Source organism: Silurus meridionalis, chromosome 2, assembly GCF_014805685.1.
Source record: "Silurus meridionalis isolate SWU-2019-XX chromosome 2, ASM1480568v1, whole genome shotgun sequence".
Classification (NCBI taxonomy): domain Eukaryota; kingdom Metazoa; phylum Chordata; class Actinopteri; order Siluriformes; family Siluridae; genus Silurus; species Silurus meridionalis.
Window position 1 is genome coordinate 348,306 of NC_060885.1, and position 27,698 is coordinate 376,003.

Genomic DNA, 27,698 nt, shown 5'->3' on the forward strand with positions numbered 1-27,698 from the left:
TTACACAAACATCCGGGGCGCATACCGGGCAAAGCCCCGCCCCCACCTCAGGTACTCAGACCACATCTATGTTATGTTGATCCCAGCATACAGACCACTCAGCAGGCATTCAAGACCAGCTCAAAAACAAGTGAGCACCTGGCCAGCAGGATCCATGTCTGCTCTCCAGGACTGTTTTGAATGCACTGACTGGGACATGTTCAGGGAAGCTGCAACCAATGGCGATTTCATCAATTAAGAGGAGTACACGTCAACATTGACCAGCTACATCGTCAAGTGCATTGATGACGTCTCCAAGACCATCACTACACGCTTCCAACCAGAAGCCATGGATGACCGCCAAGGTGCGTGCGCTGCTAAAAACAAGAGACTCTGCCTTCAGAGCAGGAGACAAGACGGCCTTAAAAACAGCAAGGGCCTAACTGTCCCGTGCCATCAGAGAGGCGAAGCGCGCACACGCCAAGAGAATCCATGGCCACTTCCAGGACAGCGGAGACACCCGGCGCATGTGGCAGGGCATCCAAGCAAAACGAATTACAAGACCACATCACCTGCTTGTGACCGTGATGCCTCCCTCCCAGATGCGCTGAATGAATTTCTACGCCCGGTTCAAGGTGCAGAACAACGTGGTGGCGAGGAAGACCATCCCTCCTCCCAGTGACCAGGTGCTCTGTCTAACCACAGCTGAATTGAGGAAAACTCTATGCAGAGTTAACCCACGGAAGTCTGCTGGACCTGACAACATTCCTGGCAGAGTGCTCAGGGAATGTACAGAACAACTAGCAGATGTCTTCACTGACATCTTCAACATCTCCCTGAGCAGCGCCACTGTTCCTACGTGCCTCAAGACAACGACCATCATTCCTGTGCCGAAGAAGTCTTCTGTCTCCTGCCTCAATGACTATCGTCCCGTTGCACTCACACCCATCATGATGAAGTGCTTCGAGAGGCTCGTCATGAGGCACATAAAGACCCAGCTCCCACCCGCACTGGACCCCATGCAGTTCGCATATCGTCCAAACCGCTCCACGGACGATGCCATCTCCACAACCCTCCATCTGGCTCTCACCCATCTGGATAACAAGGACTCTTATGCAAGGATGCTGTTCATAGACTTCAGTTCAGCATTCAACACAATTATTCCTCAGCACCTGATCGAGAAGTTGAGCCTACTGGGCCTGAACACCTCCCACTGCAACTGGATCCTGGACTTCCTGACTGAGAGACCTCAGTCAGTACGGATCGGGAACAGCATCTCCAGCACCACCACACTGAGCACTGGAGCCCCTCAGGGCTGTGTGCTCAGTCCACTGCTGTTCACTCTGTTGACTCACGACTGTGCACCAACGCACAGCTCGAATCATATCATTAAGTTTGCTGATGACACGACCGTGGTGGGTCTAATCAGCAAGAACGACGAGTCAGCATACAGAGAGGAGGTGCAATGGTTAACAGCCTGGTGTGGAGCTAACAACCTGTCTCTGAACGTGGACAAAACGAAAGAGATGGTTGTGGACTTCAGGAGAACACAGAGTGACCATTCTCCACTGATCATCGATGGATCTTCAGTGGAGATCGTCAAGAGCACCAAATTCCTTGGTGTTCATCTGGCGGACAAACTCACCTGGTCACTTAACACCAGCTCCATCACCAAGAAAGCCCATCAGCGTCTCTACTTCCTAAGAAGGCTGAGGATAGCTCGTCTCAGTCCCCCCATCCTGACCATGTTCTACAGAGGGACCATCGAGAGCATCTTAAGCAGCTGCATCGCTGCCTGGTTTGGGAACTGCACCATCTCGGATTGCAAGACCCTACAGAGGATAGTGAGGACAGCTGAGAAGATCATCGGAGTCTCTCTCCCCTCTATCATGGACATTTATACCACACGCTGCATCCGCAAAGCACACAGCATTGTGGACGATCAGACACACCTGTCACACACACTTCACCCTCCTACCATCAGGGAAACGGTTCCGAAGCATTCGGGCCGTCACATCAAGACTGTGCAACAGTTTTTTCCCGCAAGCCATCAGGCTCCTCAACAAACATCTTAACTGAACTCTCTCTCACACACATACACACCCACACACACACTTACACACAACTGAGTGACTGATCTGTACAACCGGACTCAACACATACACTTCGCACACCCAGGTTTCAGCACCATTCACCTTTCATTATCGCAAAATGTTTACATGCCGTTTGTTGCTGATCTTCCGGGACTTGCTCTTTTTGCACAATATTCTGTCCAATCCTTTGGTCACTGTTCAGTTTATTTTGATTGCTGCTATATTGTTGAATTGCACAATTCTATTACATTTTTCTGCTATTGTAGAATTGCACAATTCTGTTTACATTTCTCTGTTTACATTTTTCTGCTACTGTGCACCTTATTCTGTCACAACAGGTTTTACTGGCGGAGCTATTGCTATTTTTATTTTTATATTTTGTGTATTGTCCTGCACTGTCCTGTGTTGTCTTTTGCACTGTCTTGTGTTGTCTTTTGCACTGTCCTGTGTTGTCCTGCACTGTCTTGTGTTGTCTTTTGCACTGTTTGCACCAGTTGCACACATGCACTTTATGTGGCGAGGATCTTAGTTCCTGGCCCTGTGTTCTTCTGTTCTGTGACTGTTGTTTTATGTTGTTTTATGGAGCACCTGGGTTCAGGAGAAACATTGTTTCATTTCACTGTGTACTGCATCAGCTATATATGGTTGAAATGACAATAAAAGCTTCTTGACTCTTGACTTGACTTAATGTCAAATAATAGTATTTTTACATACAGTAAATTATGCATTGTTTCTTTTACTACTCTTTTAAGCTTGTCTTGCAAATAAGTGCTTCTATTTACAATTATTTGGCATTATATTATTTTCCTATAGGTCCTAACTACATATATCATTCATAAAGACATGATATGTCTGTTTTTCACCTTAAATTATTATAAATTAATATGTGGTATTTGCCCATGTCCCAGTAAACAAAAAGTTAATAATTTAGGTTTTTGTGTTTTATATTTTTTCAGTAACAATTCCTACAATATCCAAAAATCTAATTAAATATAATACAATATAATGTTAAAAAAATTACACAGAATTCAAATCTGAAATACTACAAACTAATTTTTTTTTTTTATTAAACATAAGGCATTGGTTGAGTTTGGAAAGTTCCCATTTTTTATATTTTTTAACTAAAAAAACCTCACATGTTAACATTTTGAAACAGTAAAGAACTCAAAATAATTAGCTTCTTTAAAAAAATCATCAAATAAATAAAAGCTATAAAATAAAATAAAATTAAATAAAATAAAATTAAATTAAATTAAATTAAATTAAATTAAAACAACCTGCAAACTGCACTTAAAAACATCAATAGTGCCAACCAACAAAACACTTTTTGGATTCCTTGCAAGGGTTCTCCTAGTCTCCTAGACCAATCCTCCTAGGGTCTAGAAAACATATATTTGCTGACAGATGTTAGAGATGCATTCATCTTACCAGGATGGGTGTACACAGTTTAACTGATCATCTGTCATTTTCTGTTTTGTTTATTATGCATGCCATTTTCGTAATGCTGGTTTTTTACTTGATATAGATTTCGGTTAGGCTCCGCGCGTGCGCATACTGACACAAATTCAAACTTGCCGCCGAATTAGCTCCGCCCACAACGGTTTGAATGAGTTTCAGGCTGTTGCTCTGGGAAATGTTTAAGATAATAACGCGCTTTTTCACTAAACATCGAAAACTACAAGAATCTGAGGAAACTACAGAAGACATCAAGCTGACTAAGGTACGCGTTTCAAACATGTGAAGCACATTTTATAGTGACTGCGTATTTCTGTTGTTAAATGTAGTTTTGAAGTTAAAACGTGCAGTATTTTGTACAGTCACATGATGACAGCTGCAGGGCAACACACTGAATGAAAGTAAATCCTGGCTGGATAAGTAAACTCTCATTACATATTGAATCGTTTGGATTGTGAAAATGTGCTAGAAGCTTAGACAGTTCCAGACAGTAACAACCCTGTGTAATACAGTGAAGCAGCTAAGTCACAGTAAGTTATATAAATGCACGTTAATCTTTCCAGCTTAGCTTTTGGATCATTGTCTCAGTGGAACATGTGTATGTAATGTGTGACTGCAATACAAAGTCATAAATATTGTTCTTGGTTTTAGGTCGTGTGGAGAAACTGTGGAGCTCTGCAGCAGAAAAGCATGCCAAAGGTGTGTAGCACAAATCAACTTTTTTGTTGTTATTATTTGTAGTAGTAGTTGAATCTTTATGCATGGGTCATGAGGGTGAGGGCTTAGAGTAGGGCTGGAGATCGTTATCAATACTACTGACCCAATTGCTTTGAAACCAAAATGTGTTTTTGTTTAATACCAAATGTAATACTTTAACATGCAGAATGCTTGATGTGCCTGAATCAGGTGCTGTGATTGGCTGTGGCGAGGCATCAAAGGGTAGAAAAGTTTGAACATTTTGGACCCGGTATTGAAGTCAAGGTATAATAACTGATATTACATTAAATTTACATTATTTTTGTGGGTTAACTTGGACCATGACTTCCTGTGTTTGGCTTGTATGCCACGAGTTCTGTGTTTGTATTTCTCTCTGCGTTTTTAAACAAACTTTACTATTTATCTATCCTTTTTTTTCCTCTTTTAATAATCCTAAATTGTTTTTGTCTTCCTGACTTGTGCCTGTAGTTGGTTAACTCGACTATCACTGGTGTTGACTATATTCATTGCCTCTTACTTTATTATATCTCTGTCTCTTAAATCCGTTCGCGATTATAAGCACTATGCCGGCTGTGTGTCTGCCTTTGAGCACAGGTGAGGACTCATTCGAGTTGCAAACGGTGGAGTTGGAGATGGAGGCTAAATTCCCTGGTTGAACCTAACGCTCCCAGCACCTCAACTCCGCGTGTTTCTCTGCCCAGGCCCAGCGCAACTCCCACCCAGGTATCGTTCACTTTGGCACTGGTGCACCACGGACCCTGGATGCTGCAGCAGCGACACGAGCCAAGACTTCTGTTTTTTGCGATGTGAGAGAGGGCAGCAGGGATGAGGACCTTTCAACCACACTCTTTTCAAACCTGTTAAAGCGTCTTCTTTTTTTTTTTTTTTTATCTAATTGCTTAACGACATCAGATATAAGATCTACACTTAATTCGGAAAGAGAAATGAGCAACTTGAAGCAGAAGCAAGGTACTGCACCAGCAACACGTTCAGGTGCTACTATAGCGGGCAAGTTAGCAATCATGGCGTCTAACGAAACCGCTAAAAGCAAGGGTTTACCTGTTAAAGACAACATAGACAATTTGTCGATGGGCCAGCTAATCTCCGAACTGGCAAAACAACGGGCCAGTTTAAAGGAGGACATGGCTGGCTTAATTTAAGATTCAATCAAGCCGTTGCAAGCCTCTCTTGACACGTTAAGGGAGACAGTAAGCTCATTTCAACATCGACTCACATCCACTGAAGTATTAGCTGGTGAAAACTTTGAAAGGCTGATCGCAGCGGAAGTGACGATTAAAGCCTTGAAAACGCAAAATTCATCTTTTCTTGACCAAATTGATGATCTGGAGAACAGATCCAGTAGGGCTAACCTCCGTATTATTAACATTCCGGAAGGCAGTGAAGATGGAAAAGACCCCGTTAGATTTGTATCTGGGTTGCTTAAAGAAACTATGGAGAGCGTGTTTGACAGTCCTCCTGAACTTGAGCGTGCACATCGCGCGCTTCGCCCCAAACCGGGTGCAGGACAATCTCCAAGACCATTCATTGTCTGCTTCCACAGATTTAAGGAAAAGGAGAGGGCACTGCACTGGGCCAGGAGACATGATATTAAATACAACGGAGTGTCACTGAGACTGTACCCGGATCTGAGCCCAGCCTTAGCAAAGAAACGTGCCGGATTCAAAGAAGTTATACAGTCCCTCTATCAGAAAGGCATAAAGTTTAAACTTCTGTATCCTGCCCGTCTCTGTGTGAAGTTCGGGGAGGAAACCCACACCTTTGATTTACCTACGGCTGCTGAGACTTTTTGCAGAAGATTAAAAGCTGGCTTTGGCCGTAACAGGCTGCAGTGTCTGCGAAGGTAAATAATAATAGCAAAACACTCAGGGATGTGGTCATTTAAAACACCAAGAAGAGACGGAATTTTTGCTTTTGTTTCTGTTTAATGCCTTGTAGTTTAAGCTGCACGACTCATTGTAGTGACACTATACTGTACTTCATGTATATGTTAGTGGCTTGGGGTTCCTCAAGAAGTTTGAGTGGTAGAGAATGGATAACTGGAAGCCATGCGAATTAAACGGGTTGCTGCGGCTTGTTTCAGTTGGGAAAACAAGCTTAGGGAGTATTTTGGGAGATTTGGTTTTGCGTTTTGTTTATTACAAGAAGTTTTGTTTTATGTTATGTCTTCAGAAGTTCTTAGCGGTGAGGAAACTTGTATTGCTGATTGCATCTCTGTGCTGTTATTGCCTGTTTAAATTTATATTTGCACATGGCTAATAAGGCCGAATTAGCTAAATTTCCTGGGGGGTCAAAAGTTAGATTTGTTAGCTGGAATGTAAAAGGCCTAAATGGCCCAACCACAAGGGGCAGGATTTTGGCATATTTAAGAAAATTAAAATCTGAAATAATATTCCTACAGGAAACACACCTACGTATTAGTGATCAGTTTAGACTCAGGAAATCATGGGTGGGACAGATTTTTCACTCTAATTTTGACTCTAAGGCACGGGGCACTGCCATTTTGACACAAAAACATTCAATTTACGGTCTCTGCTTCTATTATGGATCCTCAGGGTAGATATGTTATAGTCTCTGGGAGTTTGTATCATGTTCCTGTCTTATTAGTTAACGTATATGCCCCCAACTGGGACAATGTGAGTTTTATTGATAAGCTTGTTTCTATACTGCCAGATCTTAACTCCCATCGCATGATATTTGGTGGTGACATGAATGCTGTTATGGATCCACCCCTCGATCGTTCTAATCCCAGGTCGTTATCCCGTTCTAAGATGGCCCAAGCCTTATCCACATTCTTTGATCAAGTGGGATCCACGCAGCAAAGCCTACTCCTATTTCTCGCAAGTACACCGCTCCTATTCAAGAATCGATTACTTCTTTATAGATAAATCTCTCCTTCCTTCTGTTGAACAAATCGATTATTTACCTATTGTGGAATCAGATCATGCTCCTGTGCAATTAGATCTCATTTGCAATCTGAGGTACAATGAACGGCCTCTGTGGAGACGGAATACGTCCTTGTTATTAGATCCTGAATTCTGTACATTCGTAACTACGGCCATAGATAACTTCTTACTGCATAACAGATCAGAATCTATATCGGCATCTACATTGTGGGAAACACTGAAAGTAGTCATAAGGGGGGAAATAATCTCATATACTTCAACTCTAAATAAAAAGAATAAACAAAAATTAGACAATTTAATTGACTCTATTAGAAGACTGGATTGCCTCTATTCTGTGTCCCCCTCACCTGAACTTTATAAGGAAAGGTTGAACCTTCAAGTTCAGTATAACCTGCTCTTAACAAATAAAACTGAATGGTGCATATTACGTGCTAGAGGGTATATATATGAACATAGGGAAAAGGCAGGTCGACTTTTAGCCTACCAATTAAAATCTAAAGCTGCCTCTCAAATTATATCTCAAATTTAAAACAATGATGATGATTTAATCGTTAATCCCATTGAAATTAATACAACCTTTAGGAACTACTTTTTAGCTTTATATGCTTCTGAAAGCCCTACATTAAACTCTGGAATGCTGGAATTTTTGGGCAGTATAGATATACCCACTCTTGATTCAGTGCAGAAAACATATTTGGAGGGAAACCTACAAATGGAGGACATTCTAAATGCTATTACATTAATGCAGAATAAAAAAACCCTGGCCCAAATGGCTACCCAATAGATTAATTGAATAAAAATTAATTTGCAACTAAATTAGCCCCTATTCTTCTTGATATGTTTGAGGACTCTTTTGTAAGGGGAAGCTTGCCGCAGACTTTGAATGAAGCGAACGTAATTCTATTGTTAAAACCTGGCAAAGATCCCCTAAAATGTAATTCTTACAGGCCAATATCACTCCTTAACGCTGATACTAAAATCTTGTCAAAAATCCTTGCTTTACGTTTAGATACAGTAACAGAGAATTTAATTTCAAGCGACCAAACAGGTTTTGTCAGAGGTCGTCATTCTTTTAGTAATATTCGGAGATTGCTGGTGGTAATCCACTTATCTAAACTCTCTCAGGACCCTGTTATATTAAGTTATTATACTTCTCTCCTGTGGCATCGATAATTACAAATGGAGTGCGTTCAAAGTCTTTTCCTCTATCAAGGGGTATGGGACAAGGGTGCCCTCTTAGCCCTTTACTTTTTACATTAGCCATCGAACCCCTATCCATAGTGTTAAGATGCTCTAAACATTTTACTGGCATTAGCAGTAGAAACATAGAACATAGGGTGTCTTTGTATGCTGATGATATGTTGTTGTATCTTTCTGACGGATTGTAGGTATTCCACAAGTGGTTAAGATTTTGAATCCGTTTGGAGAATTCTCAGGTTATAGATTAAATTTTTCAAAAAGTGTTTGTTTCCCCATAAACAGTAGGGGCCTCCAAATTTTAGGGAATGATTATACCGTTTCAATTGTCTGTATCAGGTTTTAAATATCTCACAGGGTTTTCCTAACCTTTACAAAGAAAACTTTGCTTCTTTAATTGACAAGTTAAAACTTGATCTCAAAAAATGGAACCTGCTGTTTCTTTCCCTTGCAGGAAGGATTAATTGTGTAAAAATGAACAATTTACGGAGGCTCTTGTCTTGTTTCAGTGTGTCCCAGTCTTTTTACCTTAATCCTTTTTTCAGAACTTAGACAGTCTAATTTTATCATTTATATGGGGAGGGAAAACACCTAGGATTCAGAAGGAATTTCTCATGAGACAAAAAATTCAAGGGGGATGAGCACTACCTAATTTCAGATACTATTATTGGGCTGCAAATATATCTAAAGTACTTTATTGGCTTCAGAACCCTGGTGATGTGTGGTGCATTTCAGAAGCGTATTCTTGTACTTCTTCATCCCTCCCAGCTTTAGCTTTATCCAAAATGCCCCTTTGTATTTTATCATATACGCAATGCCCAGTTGTAGCAAATACCCTCAGGATCTGGTTTCAATTCAGACAACGTTTTGGTTTTAGAGACTTCTCCATAGCCGGCCCTATATGCAAGAACCACCTATTCCTTCCGGGTCAACTGGACTCGGTTTTCAGTCAGTGGCAAATTTCAGGTCTTGTCAGATTTAGTGATCTTTTTTTAGATAATGTTTTTGCCTCATTCTCAACTCTCTCTTCAAAATACGGTCTGCCAAGATCACACTTGTTTAGATATTTTTAAGTTCATCATCTAATCCAAAGCCACTGTCCCACATATCCCTCTGTTCCTCCTAGTACAGGAATGGATGCAGTTCTAAATATTTTAATACACTTAAAGGGAGTAATTTCTAATGTGTATGACACTTTAATGTCAGTAAATAATATAGATTTGAACAAAATCCATGCGGAATGGACAAAAGATTTGGGAGTTGATATATCAGAGAAAACCTGGAAAAATGCATTATTCAGGGTGAATGGGACGACCTCCTGCACTCGTTTAGGCTTGATTCAGTTCAAGGTCCTCCACAGACTCTATTACAGCAAGGTTAAGCTGTCCAAGATATACACCAACGTAACTGACGCGTGTGAGCGTTGTCGCTCGGAGAAGAATATTACTTGATTGGAAATCAAGTAAACCACCTTTAGTCTCACTCTGGCTTAAAGATTTGATGCTATTTTTGGAATTGGAAAAAATTAAATACTCTTTTAGAGGATCCAACAAACTTTTCTATTTAGTATGGACTCCAATGATCTCATATTTTGGAAAGGGTGCAGCACTTCCCCCAAACTGAGTTGGAAGGCTTGTGCGCATTGTAACAGGTAATGCCGTCAGGTGCAATGGGCTAACAATGTTGTTCAGTATTTCCTCATTGTCTGTAATGTCATAACTATGTGATTTTGTGTTTTTTTTTTTTTTTTTGGTTTTTTTTTTTGGTAGTGGGTGGGGGGTTGTTGAAAGAATTGTAGGGAGAGAGAAAGGGGAAAAAAGGGAAAAAAAGAAAAGGGGGGGGGGGGGGGGGGCAGGAAATGTGAAAAATACTGTTGATGATCTGTTGCTTAATGTTACTGTTGTTTGTTATTGTGCTTCCCACTGTTCCTTCCTTAATAAAAATATAAAAAAAAAATAAAAAAATACACGAGCCAAGCCCCGGTTGAGGACGTCTCCCCCGCCACCACCACCTGCCTTCAAGATCTCGAACTAGAACCGCTTCGCCCCTCTCCGCGAGACGGAACGCAATACTGTGATTCTCGGAGATTCCATCGTCCGGCATGTCCACGCTACCGGAGCCAAAGGTAAGTTGCACACTCGCTGTTTTCCTGGTGCTCGTGTTCTCGATGTCGCTGCGCAGGTACCCGCGATCCTGAACGAGAACTTCCGAGCGGTTGTTCTCCATGCCGGAACGAACGACACCAGGCTGAGGCAAACGGAGATCTTAAAGCGGGATTTCAGGATCCTGGTAGAGACGGTACATCACCCACAACCAGGATCATAGTGTCAGGACCCCTTCCCACTCACTAGCGAGGGGCTGAGAAGTTTAGTAGACTTCTTGCACTAAATGAATGGTTACAGTCATGGTGTCGAGAGCACAAACTTCTCTTTATTAATAACTGGAACTGTTTCTGGGGGCGTCCTAGGTTCTTCCGCCCTGATGGCCTGCACCCCAGCAGAGTTGGAGCAGCAGTACTATCAGATAACATCTCTAGGGTCCTTCACACCATCTGACTGGTAAGACATCAGGAAATCTTCGACTATGAGAACACGCATACAACAGACCAAATAGTTACAAGTTCACACACAGCCCAGTTTATAGAAAACGTATCTATTCCTCGTGTAGTAAAACCAAGAATTAAATACACAAGATCCAGAAATAATCTTATTACAGTTAAAACTGAAAAATGCCAGATAAACAAACACAACAAAGTTCTAAAGTTTGGTCTTTTAAACATTAGATCACTTGCACCCAAAGCACTGATTGTAAATGAGATGATCACAGATAATAATCATGATGCACTCTGTCTCACTGAGACCTGGATTAAACCAGGTGATTATATGGGTCTAAACAAGTCGACAGCGTCAGGATATGTTTATAAGCATGAGCCGCGTCAGACTGGTCGTGGGGGGGGTGTAGCAACCATTTATAGTGCCTCTCTTAATGTTAGTCAGAGATTAGGATTCAGCTTTAAATCATTTGAAGTGCTCGTTCTTAAAGTTGTACTTTCAGACATGCATAGAAAACTCGCTCTGGTAACCGTGTACAGACCCCCAGGGCCCTACGCTGATTTTCTTCAAGAGTTTGCTTGTTTTCTTTTAGATCTCTTGATCAATTTTGATAAAGTGCTGCTTGTAGGAGATTTTAATATTCATGTAGATGATGTAAACGATGCTCTAGGATTATCATTTGTGGACTTAGTAAATTCAATTCAATTCAATTCATTTTTATTTGTATTGCGCTTTTAACAATGAACATTGTCTCAAAGCAGCTTTACACAGATAATGTGGTGATTAAAAGTAAATATGTTCTTTGTAAGTACGTTTGTCCCTGATGAGCAACTGTGGCAAGGAAAAACTCCCCGAGATGGCATAAGGAAGAAACCTTGAGAGGAACCAGACTCAAGAGGGAACCCATCCTCATCTGGGTTGCACCAAATGTCCATTTGAAGCAGATATACAATGTTGCGGGGTACAGTGATGATGATCAGAAGCAAACTGTATTCCTGAGTCAGTGTAGCAGACTATTGACATTAACTACAGTCCAATCCATCCTCAAAGCGCCCGTTCTTACTCAGGAATTTCATGGAACCACCCAAGGTGTTGATGAGAAACCATCGCAAGCTGCACAGAGAGGCCTCCAGTCGAAGAAAACACTATCCAGAGGCAGGCCTGGACGAAGTGGGAAGATCCACTGAGGGTAGAGGGGCAGGAACAGTGGTCACTGGAGCCTCAGAAGCATGTTTAACTTGACCGAGAGAGAGAAAGAGAGAGAGAGAGAGAAAAAGAGAGAGAAGAGGGTGACAGGAAGAGACGGATATGGATTATTAAGTGTCCTTATTGTTGTATGAAAGTTAATGTCACTGTGCAGTTTGGACTCCGGCAAGACTCGCTATGGCAGCAGAACTAAAATGGAGAACCAGAAGGTAACACAGACATGAGGGATCTCTGGGATAAGAGACGACCCACCACACCACCATCAACAAACCTGAGTGAACGTGTGAATGTGAGGGGACGACAGCATACAAATATCCCAGTTCACCAAACACTCCATATCCATGTTCCCTCCAGATCTGAGCCTTTACCTAAGAAAAAACAATCTACTGGTCAAAGGTTTGACTAAATAAATACGTTTTCAACCTCGACTTGAACACTGAGACTGTGTCTGAGTCCCGAACACTGATTGGAAGGTTGTTCCATAACTGTGGGTTTATAAGAGAAACATCTGCCCCCTGCTGTAGTCTTCATTATTTGAGGAACCAACAAAAAGCCTGCACCTTTTGATCTAAGTAGGCGTGGAGGATCATACTGGTACAGAAGTTCACTCAGATACTGCGGTGCGAGAGCGTTAAGTGCTTTATTAAGTCAAGTCAAGTCAAGTTTATTTGTATTGCGCTTTTCACAACAGACATTGTCTCAAAGCAGCTTTACAGAAATCAACAGTCAAGGTGAATAGTGTGCATTTATCCCTGATGAGCAGCCGTGGTGAATGTGGCAAGGAAAAACTCCCTTAGATGTTATGAGGAAGAAACCTTGAGAGGAACCAGACTCAAAAGGGGAACCATCCTCATTTGGATGACATGAAGAGTTTGATCATAAATCTTTCAACAATACAGAACACTGGAGAGTGAGAACTAACATGAGCACTGGAGTATAAGATTATAAGTAAAATGTTCTTTCTACAGTCTTTGGTATAAAAGTAGGAGCTACTGAGCTCAACATTTGTGATCATCACAGATCCAGCATCAGCTTCTCCATGCCAGAGCCTTTAAACACTTCAGGAAGTCCAATGTCAAACTCCACACATGTAGTGTGATCCAATTGGCACTGGTACGTCTCTAGATGGTTCAGGATGTTTGCGAGTTTGGCATCTACTTCTTTAAAGTCCATAATCTTCATGAGGTGGGACGTGACTGGAGCTGGCCAAACCTCAGGAAGCCTCGGGATGGGGAGAGAAAGAGAAGCAGTGGAGAGAAATTAGCGTAGCTGCTGTTCATGATATTAACAGCACAAGTTGATAATGTGCATGTGATCAGATGTTCTGGAGCACAAGATTATGATGTGATGTGTGTTATGTGTAGGCTTTGCTAAAAAGATATGTCAGTAGTAGTATTTTATAATCAGTGTGAGATGTAATTGGGAGCAGTGTAGACTGATTAAAACAGGGCTGATGTGATCGTATTTCCTAGATCTAGTGAGGACTCTTGCTGCTGCATTCTGAACTAACTGAAGCTTATTTCTGCACTTACTCCAACACCCAGACAGTAAAGCGTTACAGTAGTCTAATCTAGATGTTACAAAAAGCATGAACTAGTTTTTCTGCATCCTGTAACGAAATCATATTTCTAATTTTAGCAATATTTCTAAGGTGAAAGAAGGAGATCCTGGTGATATTATTCACGTGAGACTCAAAGGAAAGACTTGGGTCAATAATCACACCAAGGTCTTTGACTGCTGTACACGCTGAAACAGAAACACCATCCAGAGATGCTACGGAATCAGAAAGTTTACTTCTAGCTGCATGTGGTCCTAGTAAAAGTACTTCCGTCTTATCTGAGTTGAGCAGAAGAAAGTTATTAAGCATCCACTGTCTAATGTCCTTTACACACTTCTCAACATTGTTAAGCTGATCTCTCTCATCTTTGCTGAAATATACAGCTGTGTATCATCAGCATAGCAATGGAAGCAAATCCTGACTGATACATTTCAAAAATGTTATTTATAAGTAGATGTGAGCAGAACTGCTGTGCTACAACCTTTTCTAGAATTTTGGATATAAAGGGGAGATTTGATATCGGTCTGTAGTTGGATAACTGACATGGGTCAAGGTCAGGTTTCTTAGTAAGGGGGTGGATAACTGCCAGTTTGAAGGATTTTGGTACATAACCAGTGCTAATGGAAGAGTTAATTATTTTTAAAACAGGTTTGATTACCTCTGGAGTTATTTGTTTAAAGAAACTTGTAGGCAAGGGATCGAGAATGCAGGTTGATGAGTTTTGATGAGGTAATTAATGAAATTAAGTCATTCTCATGAATAGGAGTGAAGCTTTGTAGTTGATTGTCTGCTATAATTACACTGCTGTCTACAGGGTTACTTGTAAAATAATTTGGATTTATATTAACCGTCTGGATTTCTTGCCTGATGTTCTCAATTTTATTATTAAAAAAGTTCATGAAATCATTACTACCTAATGATGGTGTGCATGTTAGTGCAGTGCTTTTATTCCCTATTAATTTTGCTGCAGTACAGAATAAAAATCTAGGATTCTGCTTGTTATTTTCTATGAGGGAGGAGAAATATGCTGACCTAGCAGCACTAAGAGATTTTCTATAATTTAGGAGGCTCTCCTTCCATGCTATTTGAAATACTGTTAATTTTGTTTGACGCCATTTACGTTCTAGTTTTCGAGTGGTCTGTTTTAAGGTGCGCGTATGATCATTATACCACTGTGCTAATTTTTTCTCCCTGATCATTTTGGTCTTAAGGGGAGCTCAATCATCTAGTGTATTAAACTCTTTTGGGGTTCAACAAAACGTCACCAGACCAACTCACCGTTTAACCACACACTAGACTTAATAATATCCCACGGAGCAGACGTCACTGATATAGATATTTTACCTCAGAGTGATGACATCACCGACCATTACCTCATACTGTACACACTACCGGTGGAGCAGATTAGCCATGTTTCACCACGTTATCGACCTGGTAGGAATATTGTTCCCGACCAATAAGGACAGATTCATAAATAACCTGCCTGATTTATCTCAATTTCTTACTAAACCCATAACTGCTAATGATCTTGATGAAATGGTTAACAACATAGACCTTATCCTCACTAGCACATTAGACACTGTTGCCCCCATCCGGTTAAAAAAGGTTAAAGAACAAGCACCTGCACCTTGGTATAATAGTCATACGCATGCCCTCAAGAGAACAGCCCGTAATCTGGAGAGAAAATGGAGGAAAACTAAATTGGAGGTATTTAGAATTGCGTATAAAGACAGTATGCTCAGCTACAGACAGGCGCTAAAAGATGCTAGAGCTGAACACCTGAGCAAACTCATAGAAAACAACCAAAACAATCCCAGGTTCCTTTTCAGTACAGTAGCTAAACTAACTACAAATCAGGGATCTGAAAAATGTGTTCCATCACAGTTTAGTAGTGAGGACTTTATGAATTTCTTCACTGAAAAAAATGATAGCATTAGAAAAACAATTGTGGCGGTCCAACCTCTAAGATCATCTCCTGACACAGTCTCACCTAAAACTCCACAACTACACTGTTTTACATGTACAGGACAGGAAGAGCTGTATAATATTATTACCAAAGCTAAATCAACATGTCAGTTAGATCCTATTCCAACTCATCTATTAAAGGAAGTGTTATATACAGCTGGTGAGCCTCTTCTAAATATTATTAACTCCTCAATATATTTAGGTCACGTCCCTAAATCCCTCAAGTTAGCAGTTATTAAGCCCCTCATTAAGAAACCTAATCTGGATCCAAACACGCTATCGAATTACAGACCCATTTCAAATCTCCCATTTATGTCTAAGATTTTAGAAAAGATTGTCGCTGCCCAGTCCTGTTCCTACTTAAATGAAACCAACATCTTTGAAGAGTTTCAGTCAGGTTTCAGGCTCCATCATAGAACAGAAACTGCTCTAGTTAAAATCACTAATGACCTGTTTTTAGCTTCAGACCAAGGCTTCATCTCGCTGTTGGTTTTACTAGATCTTAGTGCTGCACTCGACACTATAGATCATGATCTTCTCCTAGATCGCTTACAGAATTACATCGGCATTCAGGGACAGGTTTTAAGCTGGTTTAAATCCTACCTGTCTGATCGTTACCATTTCGTAGATTTAAATGGAAAGCTATCCAGGCTAATGCTAGTAAATTATGGTGTGCCACAAGGTTCAGTTCTAGGACCCCTGCTCTTCACAATATACATGCTCCCTTTAGGAAGTATTATTAGAAGGCAAGGAATTAGCTTCCATTGTTATGCTGATGATACCCAGCTTTATATCTCATCTAAACCAGGCGATACGCTCAATTAACTCGGATAACTGAGTGTCTTAAAGAAATAAGAGATTGGATGACTCATAACTTTCTATTATTAAATTCTGATAAGACGGAGATATTGTTCAAGTGTATTCATCAGAAATACTGAAAAATATATTGTTTGGTTATTTTTAGGAGTGTGGCTGCATCACCCCTGCCTTCACTGGAAACTCACACCAGGCCACGCAGGTGTCGCTCCATTTTGAGTTTGACCGAGAAGCATCCTGAGTAAGTACATTTTTCATATTTTCTTAAATTATATGCAGTTTGAATCATTATTGCTTTGTATGACATATGCAAACAACTTTATCAATGACAATATTATTTGCTCAGCTGTAAATGGTGATGGTGTAAATGTCTGAGATGCATTATGGTCTATGGCCCATCAACAAACATTTATCTGTCCCATTGCCCATCAACAAATAGGCCTATAGGCTATACAATGCATGCTAACAAATATATTGTTCAAGTTTATTCATCATCCTAAAATATATTGTTTGGTTATTTTTAGGAGTGTGGCTGCCTCACCCCTGCCTTCACTGGAAACTCACACCAGGCCACGCAGGCGTCGCTCCATTTTGAGTTCGACCGAGAATCATCCTGAGCAAGTACATATTTTATATTTTCTTAAATTATATTTAGTTTGAATCATTATTGCATTGTATGACATGCAAACAACTTTACCAATGACACAATTAGTGATGTGTGTGTGTGTGTGTTTCATAAACAGATGTGATCAAGCACCTGCTCCAAAAAGGGCAAAGGCACACACAGTCCACCATGTCATGGAAGGATCAGACAGATAACGACACAGTTCCACAGACTCAGCAATTCTTGCCCGCACATGATCCTGGACCTCAACTGAGGTCTTCTGACTCTCATTCTCCATGTAGTCTATAGAAAATGTTTTTCCCGGACAGTGTTGTGTCAACTTTGTGCCACAACACAAATGCTTAAGCTGCCAAGTCAATAGCCAAGGGACGCAAATACAAATGGAGAGATGTAACCGTGAGTGAGATGTATCGCCGACTAAGTGGGGGTTCAAGTTGTTTGTTCTTGCAGATTCCTCAAATGGATACACTATTATTATTTAATGCATAGTATTGTAGCCCTACAGGCTAGGATTTGCGGAACCCTACTGTAGTGTATTGTTTTTGTTGCACTCTTTATTTTTTATACATACTGTACTGTATTGTTTTATTGTTACACAATTCCCTTTTTAATGCTGTCCTTGCTAATGTGTATTTTAAATAAACCACAAAGAAAACGCATTCCTTGTTGTAGTACTGTACTTCTCACTCAGATCCTGGCTCAGTGATCCACAGCTCATTATGTAATCGACAGCTCATTATGCGACCCATTGTCTACGAAGCTGTCAGTCACAGCATGTCGACGCCTCTTCGCATATGGCCTTTCAAAGTAAAAAGTGTCTTTTAAATTTTAAATCAAAGTATTGTTTAAGGTGAAACAAGCACAGAGTTCTTACACCATTCCATGTTGATATAAACACACGCCACCACAGCGAGTCTTACCGCACAGAGCTGCGTTTCTGTCGGCTCGAAACACGGTTAGCCCGTCTAGCTGGATGGCGGCTTCCGGAACTCTGTCACTGAGCCACGTCTCTGTGAAAACAAAGACGCAGCAGTCTCTAAACTCTCGCCGTGTGGTTCACTGGAGTCGGATGTAGTCCTGTTTATTGCCCAGGGAGCAGAAGTTAGAAAGAAAAATGGACGGGAGAGCTGGCCGGCTAGGGTTAGCATTTAGCCTAGCATGGACACCCGCCCGCTTGCCGCACTCCCGCGTCCTCAAGCAGCGCTTCCGACATCCCCTCTCCCCTCTTTAATTAACACTTAAACTGGAAGAGTGTGTCTGAGCCCCAAACACTGTCATGAAGTCTATTCCAAAGTTTAGAAGCTAAATGTGAGAATGTTCTACCACCTTTAGTGGACTTTGCTATTCTAGGAACTACTAGAAGTCCAGAGTTTTGAGATCTCAGCGTGACGGATTGTAGCGTGCTAAAAGACTTTAGAGACACATGGGAGCCAAACCATTTAGGGCTTTATAAGTAAGAAGTAGTGGTTTGTAGTCGATTCGAAACTTAACAGGAAGCCAGTGCAGGGATGAGAAGATTGGGGTTATGTGATCATATTTTCTTGACCTTGTAAGAACTCTGGCCGCTGCATTCTGAACTAACTGAAGCTTGTTTATTAATGATGCAGGACATCCACCTAGTAATGCATTACAGTAGTCTATTCTGGAGGTCATGAACGCATGGAGGAGCTCTCTGCATCAGATATAGATAACATGTTTCTTAGCTTAGAAATATTTCTAAGGTGAAAGAAGGCTGTTTTTGTAACTTGGTTGATATGATTTTTAAAAGATAAGTTGCTGTCTAAAATAACTCCCAGGTCACTGAACATCTGTCTAAATGCAGGTTGAGATGCTGGAGCTTCTGTGTACTGGTTTTTGGGCCGATGTGCAAAATATATTTGTTAGCATGCATTGTACATATAGCATTTACACCTCAGCTTTCCGGAACATCTCTGCTAGCTAACACTACATAACAGCCTTTCAGGATGATCAGTGACACCAACCAAAACTGAACTGAGGCTAAAATATAACTATATAACGTCAACAATATTTGGGGCATTCAATTACAAACAGTTAATGTTACAAATGAGCAGATATTGGCGGATTTTTGTTGTAACATTAAAAGGCAATGCTGACAAAAGCTAGGCAGAGATGTCTACAAACAATATCAGTTTTATATGATCAGAATGTAAGACTAAATAACTTACTCATCGTAGCAACTTGCTGGAAAGTCCTCGCTCTTCAAAATGCAAACGCTCCTCGTTGGAATCGCAATCTTCTTCGGATGAAAAGGTAAATTCTCTGGCATTGTTTTATGCCACTGTCTGGGGTGTGTGACTCAACGTGTGAACTGTTTTACCTGTGAATAGCGGGGGGGCGTGTCCGCTCTCAGCTCATTATCAGATAATGAGCTGCGGTGGAAAATCTGTGCCTCTACTTGGTTTCAAATGATTTATAGTCATTGGAACCATATGTTTTTTTATTTCACCAACTTATTCTAAAACTACACACTTTAAGCTGTCTAAAGTGTCAGCTATTGGCCGAGTTTCAGCGCTTTTTATGAACCATTTAGGTTCATAAAGGTAGTTATTTTAATCATTTTAGACATTTTGACTAGATTCTGAAATGAATTAGATGAAGTGGTAGATGGTGTACACGTATTTTAAGAAGAAGGAGGATCATAGGGTGACGATATAAGTGGAGGAAGGTGCACACAGGTGGATTACGTAGCATCTCTAGATGGTGTTTCTGTTTCAGCATGTACGGCTGTCAAAGACCTTGGTGTGATTATTGACCCAGGTCTTTCCTTTGAGTCTCACGTGAATAATATTACCAGGATCGCCTTCTTTCACCTTAGAAATATTGCTAAAATTAGAAATATGATGTCGTTACAGGATGCAGAAAAACTAGTTCATGCTTTTGTTACTTCTAGATTAGACTACATCAAATCTCGCATTGATTTTAAAATATTACTACTGACGTATTAAGCACTTAACGGTCTCGCACCGCAGTATCTGAGTGAACTTCTGTACCAGTATGACCCTCCATGCCTACTTAGATCAAAAGGTGCTGGCTATCTGTTGGTTCCTCAAATAATGAAGACTACAGCAGGGGGCAGATCTTTCTCTTATAAAGCCCCACAGTTATGGAACAGCCTTCCAACCAGTGTTCGACTCGACACAGTCTCAGTGTTCAAGTCGAGGTTGAAAACTTATTTATTTAGTCAAGCCTTTGATCAGTAGAGCCTTTGATCAGGGAGCATGGATATAGAGTGTTTGGTGAACTGGTATATTTGTATGCTGTCGTCTCCTCACATTCACACGTTCACTCGGGTTTGTTGACGGTGGTGTGGTGGGTCGTCTCTTATCCCAGAGATCCTCATGTCTGTGTTACCTTCTGGTTCTCCCTTTAGTTATGCTGCCATAGCGAGTCTTGCCGGAGTCCAAACTGCACAGTGACATTAACTTTCATACACCAATAGGGACACTTAATAATCCATATCCTTCTCTTCCTGTCACCCTCTCTCTCTCTCTCTCTCTCTCTCTCTCTCTCTCTCTCTCTCGGTCGAGTTAAACATGCTCCTGAGGTTCCAGTGACCACTGTTCCTGCCCCTCTCCTCCGTGGATCTTCACACTTCTGTGCAGCTTGGGACGGTATCTCATCAACACCTTGGGTGGTTCCATGTAATTCGGAGTAGAACGGGTGCTTTGAGGACGGATTGACTGTAGTTGGTTTTGGCGGTCTGCTGCACTGACTGGAGTGCAGTTTGCTTCTGATCGTCATCACTGTACCCTGCAACTTTGTATATCTGCTTCAAATGGACATTTGGTGCAACCCAGATGAGGATGGGTTCCCTCTTGAGTCTGGTTCCTCTCAAGGTTTCTTCCTTATGCCATCTCGGGGAGTTTTTCCTTGCCACAGTTGCTCATCAGGGACAAACTTACTTACAAAGAACATATTTACGTTTAATCACCACATTATCTGTGTAAAGCTGCTTTGAGACAATGTTCATTGTTAAAAGTGCTATACAAATAAAAATGAATTGAATTGAATTGGATTATGTTCTATGTAGGAGATGCAACCTGAAGGAGATTGAAGACTGTAAGGTGTTGGCGGGCAACAGTGTAGCTAGACAGCATCAGATGGTGGTCTGTAGGATGGTTTTGGAGGTAAAGAAGAAGAGAAGGAGCGTGAGGACTGAAAGAAGAATAAGATGGTGGAAACTGAAGGAGGAAGAGTGTAGTGTGAGGTTCAGGGAAGAGGTCAGACAAGGGCTCGGTGGTGGTGAAGAGGTGCTGGATGATTGGGAAACTACTGCAGAAGTGATGAGGAGACAGCTAGAAAAGTACTTGGTGTGACATCTGGGAATAGAAAGGAAGACAAAGAGACATGGTGGTGGAATGAGGAAGTGCAGGAGAGCATAAGGGGAAAGAGGTTGGCAAAACAGAAGTGGGATAGACAGAGTGATGAGAAAAGTAGGCAGGAGTACAAGGAGATGCAGCAGCAGGTAAAGGGATGTAGCGAAAGCCAAGGAAAAGGCATAGGAGGAGCTGTATAAGAGGTTGAACACTAAGGAAGGAGAAAAGGATTTGTAGCGATTGGTCAGGCAGAGGAACCGAGCTGGGAAGGATGTGCTGCAAGTTAGAGCAATAAAGGGTGGAGATAGAAATGTGTTGACTAGTGAGGAGAGTGTGTTGAGAAGATGGAGGAGTATTTTGAGCAGCTGATGAACAAGGAAAATGAGAGAGAGAGAAGGTTGGATGATGTGGAGATTGTGAAGCAGGAAGTGAATAGTATTAGTAAGGAGGAAGTGAGAGCAGCGATTAAGAGGATGATGAGTGGAAAGTTGGTTAGACCAGATGACATACCGGTAGAAGCATGGAGATGTTTAGGAGAGATGCAGTGGAGTTTTAACCAGATTGTTTAACAAGATTCTAGAAGGAGAGAGGATGCCTGAGAAATGAAGAAGGAGTTTGCTGGTATCGATCTTTAAGCATAAGGGTGATGTAAAGACCTGCAGTAACTACAGGGGAATAAAGTTGATCAGTCACACCATGAAGTTATGGGAAAGAGTAGTGGAAGCCAGGCTGAGAGAAGAGGTGACCATCTGTGAGCAACAGTATGGTTTCATGCCGAGGAAGAGCACCACAGATGCATTATTTGCTTTGAGAATGTTGATGGAGAAGTATAGAGAAGGTCAGAAGGAGTTACATTGTGTGTTTGTGGATTTAGAGAAAGCATACGACAGGGTGGAGAGAGGAGTTGTGGTATTGTATGAGGAAGTCAGGTGAGTCAGAGAAGTATGTGAGGGTGGTGCAGGACATGTATGAGGACAGTGTGATGGCAGTGAAGTGTGCAGTAGGAACGACAGACTGGTTCAAGGTGGAGGTTGGACTTCATCAAGGATTGGCTCTGAGCCCTTACCTGGCTGCAGTGGTGATGGACAGGTTGACGGATGAGGTCAGACAGGAGTCTCCCTGGACTATGATGTTTGTGGATGATATTGTGATTTTTGGTGAGAGTAGGGAGCAGGTGGAGAAGATCCTGGAGAGGTGGAGGTACATGCTGGAGAGAAGAGGAATGAAAGTCAGTAGGAGTAAGACAGAGTACATGTGTGTGAATGAGAGGGAGGGCAGTGAAGGTGTGCGGTTGCAGGAAGAAGAGGTGGAGAAGGTGGAGGAGTTCAGGTACCTGGGGTCAACAGTGCAGAGTAATGGAGAGTGTGTTAGAGAAGTAAAGAAAAGAGTGCAGGCAGGGTGGAGTGGGTGGAGAAGAGTGATAGCAGGAGTGATTTGTGATAGAAGGGTATCTGCAAGAATGAAAGGAAAGTTTATAGGACTGTGGTGAGACCTGAGATGTTGTATGGTTTAGAGACAGTGGCATTAAGTAAAAGACAGGAGGCGGAGCTGGAGGTAGCAGAGCTGAAGATGTTTACATTTACATTTACATTTGCGGCGTTTAGCAGACACCCTTATCCAGAGCGACGACAAAAGTGCTTTGAATCTCTAGTAATGAATAAATCTAGAGTGGTACGCCAGATTACAAATTCAATATAAATATAACCCTAGAATTCAACAAACTTGGAAAGTGCTAATTTAAGTGTTACAGGAAGAGGTACGTCTTCAGCCGTCGCTTGAAGATAGTCAGGGACTGCTTGGATGACCAGCAGTTCTGTTTTGCTGGGGTTGAGTTTTAGTTGGTGAGCACACATCCATGAAGATATGTCTGTCAAGCATGCCAAAATCCGAGCGGAAGCTGTGGTATCTGATGGAGGGAAAGAAAAGATTAGTTGAGTGTCATCAGCATAGCAGTGATAAGAAAACCCATCTGAGGAAATGTCTTCACCAATGGAGCGGGTATAGAGAGAAAAAAGGAGGGGACCAAGTACCGAGCCTTGTGGGACACCAGTGGTGAGTCTGCATGGGGCAGATGTGGATCCCCTCCATGTTACCTGGTATGAACGACCTTCCAGGTAGGAAGCAAACCATTCCCATGCTGTTCCGTGGATACCGAGGCTCTTGAGGGTTGACAAAAGTGTCTTGTGGTTGACTGTGTCAAATGCTGCTGTAAGGTCCAGGAAGATAAGTACAGATAACAGCTTGGCTGACCAAACAGCATGCAGTTACTCAGAAACAGCCAAAAGGGCCGTCTCTGTGGAATGTGCCGCTTGAACCCAGACTGGTTCGGATCATGGAGGTTGTTCTGTGAGAGATAGACAGACAGTTGGTTAAAACAGTGCGTTCCAGAGATTTAGAAAGAAAGGAGAGAAGTGATACCAGTCTGTAGTTGTTGATGTCTGATGGATCCAGAGCAGCTTTCTTTAAGATGGAAATGACCCTTGCTTGCTTGAAGGTAGTTGGTACATAGCCAGATGTTAATGACCCGTTGATGATTGTGGAGATGAAGGGCAGGAGATCTTGTGTGATGGTCTGAAGCATAGTTGAAGGGATTGGATCCAGAGGACAGGTGGTGGGATTGCAAGATTGGATGACTTGCAGTATTTCATCTTCTGTTAAGTTTGAGAAGCTTGACAGAGACGTAGTGGATTGTCGGCTGTGTTGTGTAGTCGTTGTTGGGAAGGAAGTGAAGGTCTGGCAGATTTTCTTAATCTTCTCATCATAGAAGGAGGCAAAGTCATTAGCAGTCAGGGAGGATGGAGCAGGTGCAGCAGGGGTGTTGAGTAGTGAAGAGAAGATGTTGTGGAGCTTACTTTGCGCAAAAGATGTTAAGGTTTTCATTGGGACTGACGAGGATGGACAAGATTAGAAATGAGTTTATTAGAGGGACAGCGCATGTTGGACGTTTTTGAGATTGAGATGGTTTGGGCATGTGCAGAGGAGGGACATGAGTTATATTGGTAGGAGAATGCTGAGGATGGAGCCACCAGGCAGGAGGAAAAGAGGAAGGCCAAGAAGGAGGTTCATGGATGTGTTGAGGGAAGACATGCAGGTAGTTGGTGTGAAAGAGGCAGATGTAGAGGACAGGGTGGTATGGAGACGGATGATCCGCTGTGGCGACCCCTAATGGGAGCAGCTAAAGAAGAAGAAAAAGACATGTTTTGACTTGTGGACCATATGGAAAAATCGTTGATGTTAAATATCTTAGTCAGGACAATACTAAATATAAAATAACATGTATATTGTATGATCCTCTTTGTTAAAATTATTCACATTTTGCAGGTTGTTGCAAATGGGACAGACGATTAAGCACTTAACGGTCTCGCACCGCAGTATCTGAGTGAACTTCTGTACCAGTATGACCTCCATGCCTACTTAGATCAAAAGGTGCTGGCTATCTGTTGGTTCCTCAAATAATGAAGACTACAGCAGGGGCAGATCTTTCTTATAAAGCCCCACAGTTATGGAACAGCCTTCCAACCAGTGTTCAAGTCGAGGTTGAAAACTTATTTATTTAGTCAAGCCTTTGATCAGTAGAGCCTTTGATCAGGAGCATGGATATAGAGTGTTTGGTGAACTGGTATATTTGTATGCTGTCGCCCCTCACATTCACACGCTCACTCGGGTTTGTTGACGGTGGTGTGGTGGGTCGCCTCATCCCAGAGATCCTCATGTCTGTGTTACCTTCTGGTTCTCCCTTTTAGTTATGCTGCCATAGCGAGTCTTGCCGGAGTCCAAACTGCACAGTGACATTAACTTTCATACACCAATAGGGACACTTAATAATCCATATCCTTCTCTCTCTCTCTCTCTCTCTCTCTCTCTCTCTCTCTCTCTCTCTCTCGGTCGAGTTAAACATGCTCCTGAGGTTCCAGTGACCACTGTTCCTGCCCCTCTCCTCCGTGGATCTTCACACTTGTGCAGCTTGGGACGGTATCTCATCAACACCTTGGGTGGTTCCATGTAATTCGGAGTAGAACGGGTGCTTTGAGGACGGATTGACTGTAGTTGGTTTTGGCGGTCTGCTGCACTGACTCGGGAGTGCAGTTTGCTTCTGATCGTCATCACTGTACCCTGCAACTTTGTATATCTGCTTCAAATGGACATTTGGTGCAACCCAGATGAGGATGGGTTCCTCTTGAGTCTGGTTCCTCTCAAGGTTTCTTCCTTATGCCATCTCGGGGAGTTTTTCCTTGCCACAGTTGCTCATCAGGGACAAACTTACTTACAAAGAACATATTTACGTTTAATCACCACATTATCTGTGTAAAGCTGCTTTGAGACAATGTTCATTGTTAAAAGTGCTATACAAATAAAAATGAATTGAATTGAATTGGATTATGTTCTATGTAGGAGATGCAACCTGAAGGAGATTGAAGACTGTAAGGTGTTGGCGGGCAACAGTGTAGCTAGACAGCATCAGATGGTGGTCTGTAGGATGGTTTTGGAGGTAAAGAAGAAGAGAAGGAGCGTGAGGACTGAAAGAAGAATAAGATGGTGGAAACTGAAGGAGGAAGAGTGTAGTGTGAGGTTCAGGAAGAGGTCAGACAAGGGCTCGTGGTGGTGAAGAGGTGCTGGATGATTGGGAAACTACTGCAGAAGTGATGAGGGAGACAGCTAGAAAAGTACTTGGTGTGACATCTGGGAATAGAAAGGAAGACAAAGAGACATGGTGGTGGAATGAGGAAGTGCAGGAGAGCATAAGGGGAAAGAGGTTGGCAAAACAGAAGTGGGATAGACAGAGTGATGAGAAAAGTAGGCAGGAGTACAAGGAGATGCAGCAGCAGGTAAAGGGATGTAGCGAAAGCCAAGGAAAAGGCATATGAGGAGCTGTATAAGAGGTTGAACACTAAGGAAGGAGAAAAGGATTTGTAGCGATTGGTCAGGCAGAGGAACCGAGCTGGGAAGGATGTGCTGCAAGTTAGAGCAATAAAGGGTGGAGATAGAAATGTGTTGACTAGTGAGGAGAGTGTGTTGAGAAGATGGAGGAGTATTTTGAGCAGCTGATGAACAAGGAAAATGAGAGAGAGAAGGTTGGATGATGTGGAGATTGTGAAGCAGGAAGTGAATAGTATTAGTAAGGAGGAAGTGAGAGCAGCGATTAAGAGGATGATGAGTGGAAAGTTGGTTAGACCAGATGACATACCGGTAGAAGCATGGAGATGTTTAGGAGAGATGCAGTGGAGTTTTTAACCAGATTGTTTAACAAGATTCTAGAAGGAGAGAGGATGCCTGAGAAATGAAGAAGGAGTTTGCTGGTATCGATCTTTAAGCATAAGGGTGATGTAAAGACCTGCAGTAACTACAGGGGAATAAAGTTGATCAGTCACACCATGAAGTTATGGGAAAGAGTAGTGGAAGCCAGGCTGAGAGAAGAGGTGACCATCTGTGAGCAACAGTATGGTTTCATGCCGAGGAAGAGCACCACAGACGCATTATTTGCTTTGAGAATGTTGATGGAGAAGTATAGAGAAGGTCAGAAGGAGTTACATTGTGTGTTTGTGGATTTAGAGAAAGCATACGACAGGGTGGAGAGAGGAGTTGTGGTATTGTATGAGGAAGTCAGGTGAGTCAGAGAAGTATGTGAGGGTGGTGCAGGACATGTATGAGGACAGTGTGATGGCAGTGAAGTGTGCAGTAGGAACGACAGACTGGTTCAAGGTGGAGGTTGGACTTCATCAAGGATTGGCTCTGAGCCCTTACCTGGCTGCAGTGGTGATGGACAGGTTGACGGATGAGGTCAGACAGGAGTCTCCCTGGACTATGATGTTTGTGGATGATATTGTGATTTTTGGTGAGAGTAGGGAGCAGGTGGAGAAGATCCTGGAGAGGTGGAGGTACATGCTGGAGAGAAGAGGAATGAAAGTCAGTAGGAGTAAGACAGAGTACATGTGTGTGAATGAGAGGGAGGGCAGTGAAGGTGTGCGGTTGCAGGAAGAAGAGGTGGAGAAGGTGGAGGAGTTCAGGTACCTGGGGTCAACAGTGCAGAGTAATGGAGAGTGTGTTAGAGAAGTAAAGAAAAGAGTGCAGGCAGGGTGGAGTGGGTGGAGAAGAGTGATAGCAGGAGTGATTTGTGATAGAAGGGTATCTGCAAGAATGAAAGGGAAAGTTTATAGGACTGTGGTGAGACCTGAGATGTTGTATGGTTTAGAGACAGTGGCATTAAGTAAAAGACAGGAGGCGGAGCTGGAGGTAGCAGAGCTGAAGATGTTTACATTTACATTTACATTTGCGG

The 27,698-nt window shown here is 42.1% G+C and overlaps 1 protein-coding gene across 1 annotated transcript; it reads left to right on the forward strand.

Moving 5' to 3' along the window:
- The first annotated feature begins 3,518 nt into the window (after positions 1–3,518).
- LOC124399717 lies at positions 3,519–5,976 on the forward strand. Its single transcript, XM_046870857.1, has 3 exons — positions 3,519–3,792; positions 4,179–4,226; positions 4,946–5,976. Exons 1-3 carry the CDS (start codon positions 3,679–3,681, stop codon positions 5,402–5,404), a joined length of 621 nt encoding a protein of 206 aa, XP_046726813.1. The 5' UTR covers positions 3,519–3,678; the 3' UTR covers positions 5,405–5,976.
- The last annotated feature ends 21,722 nt before the right edge of the window (positions 5,977–27,698 follow it).

Excerpts from the sequence above, each read along its gene's own strand:
- LOC124399717 (XM_046870857.1), top strand. The coding sequence starts at position 3,679 with ATGAGTTTCAGGCTGTTGCTCTGGGAAATGTTTAAGATAATAACGCGC. Across the intron at positions 3,793-4,178 it reads AAGACATCAAGCTGACTAAG|GTCGTGTGGAGAAACTGTGG; the intron begins GTACGCGTTTCA and ends TCTTGGTTTTAG. Across the intron at positions 4,227-4,945 it reads AGCAGAAAAGCATGCCAAAG|GCCCAGCGCAACTCCCACCC; the intron begins GTGTGTAGCACA and ends TTCTCTGCCCAG.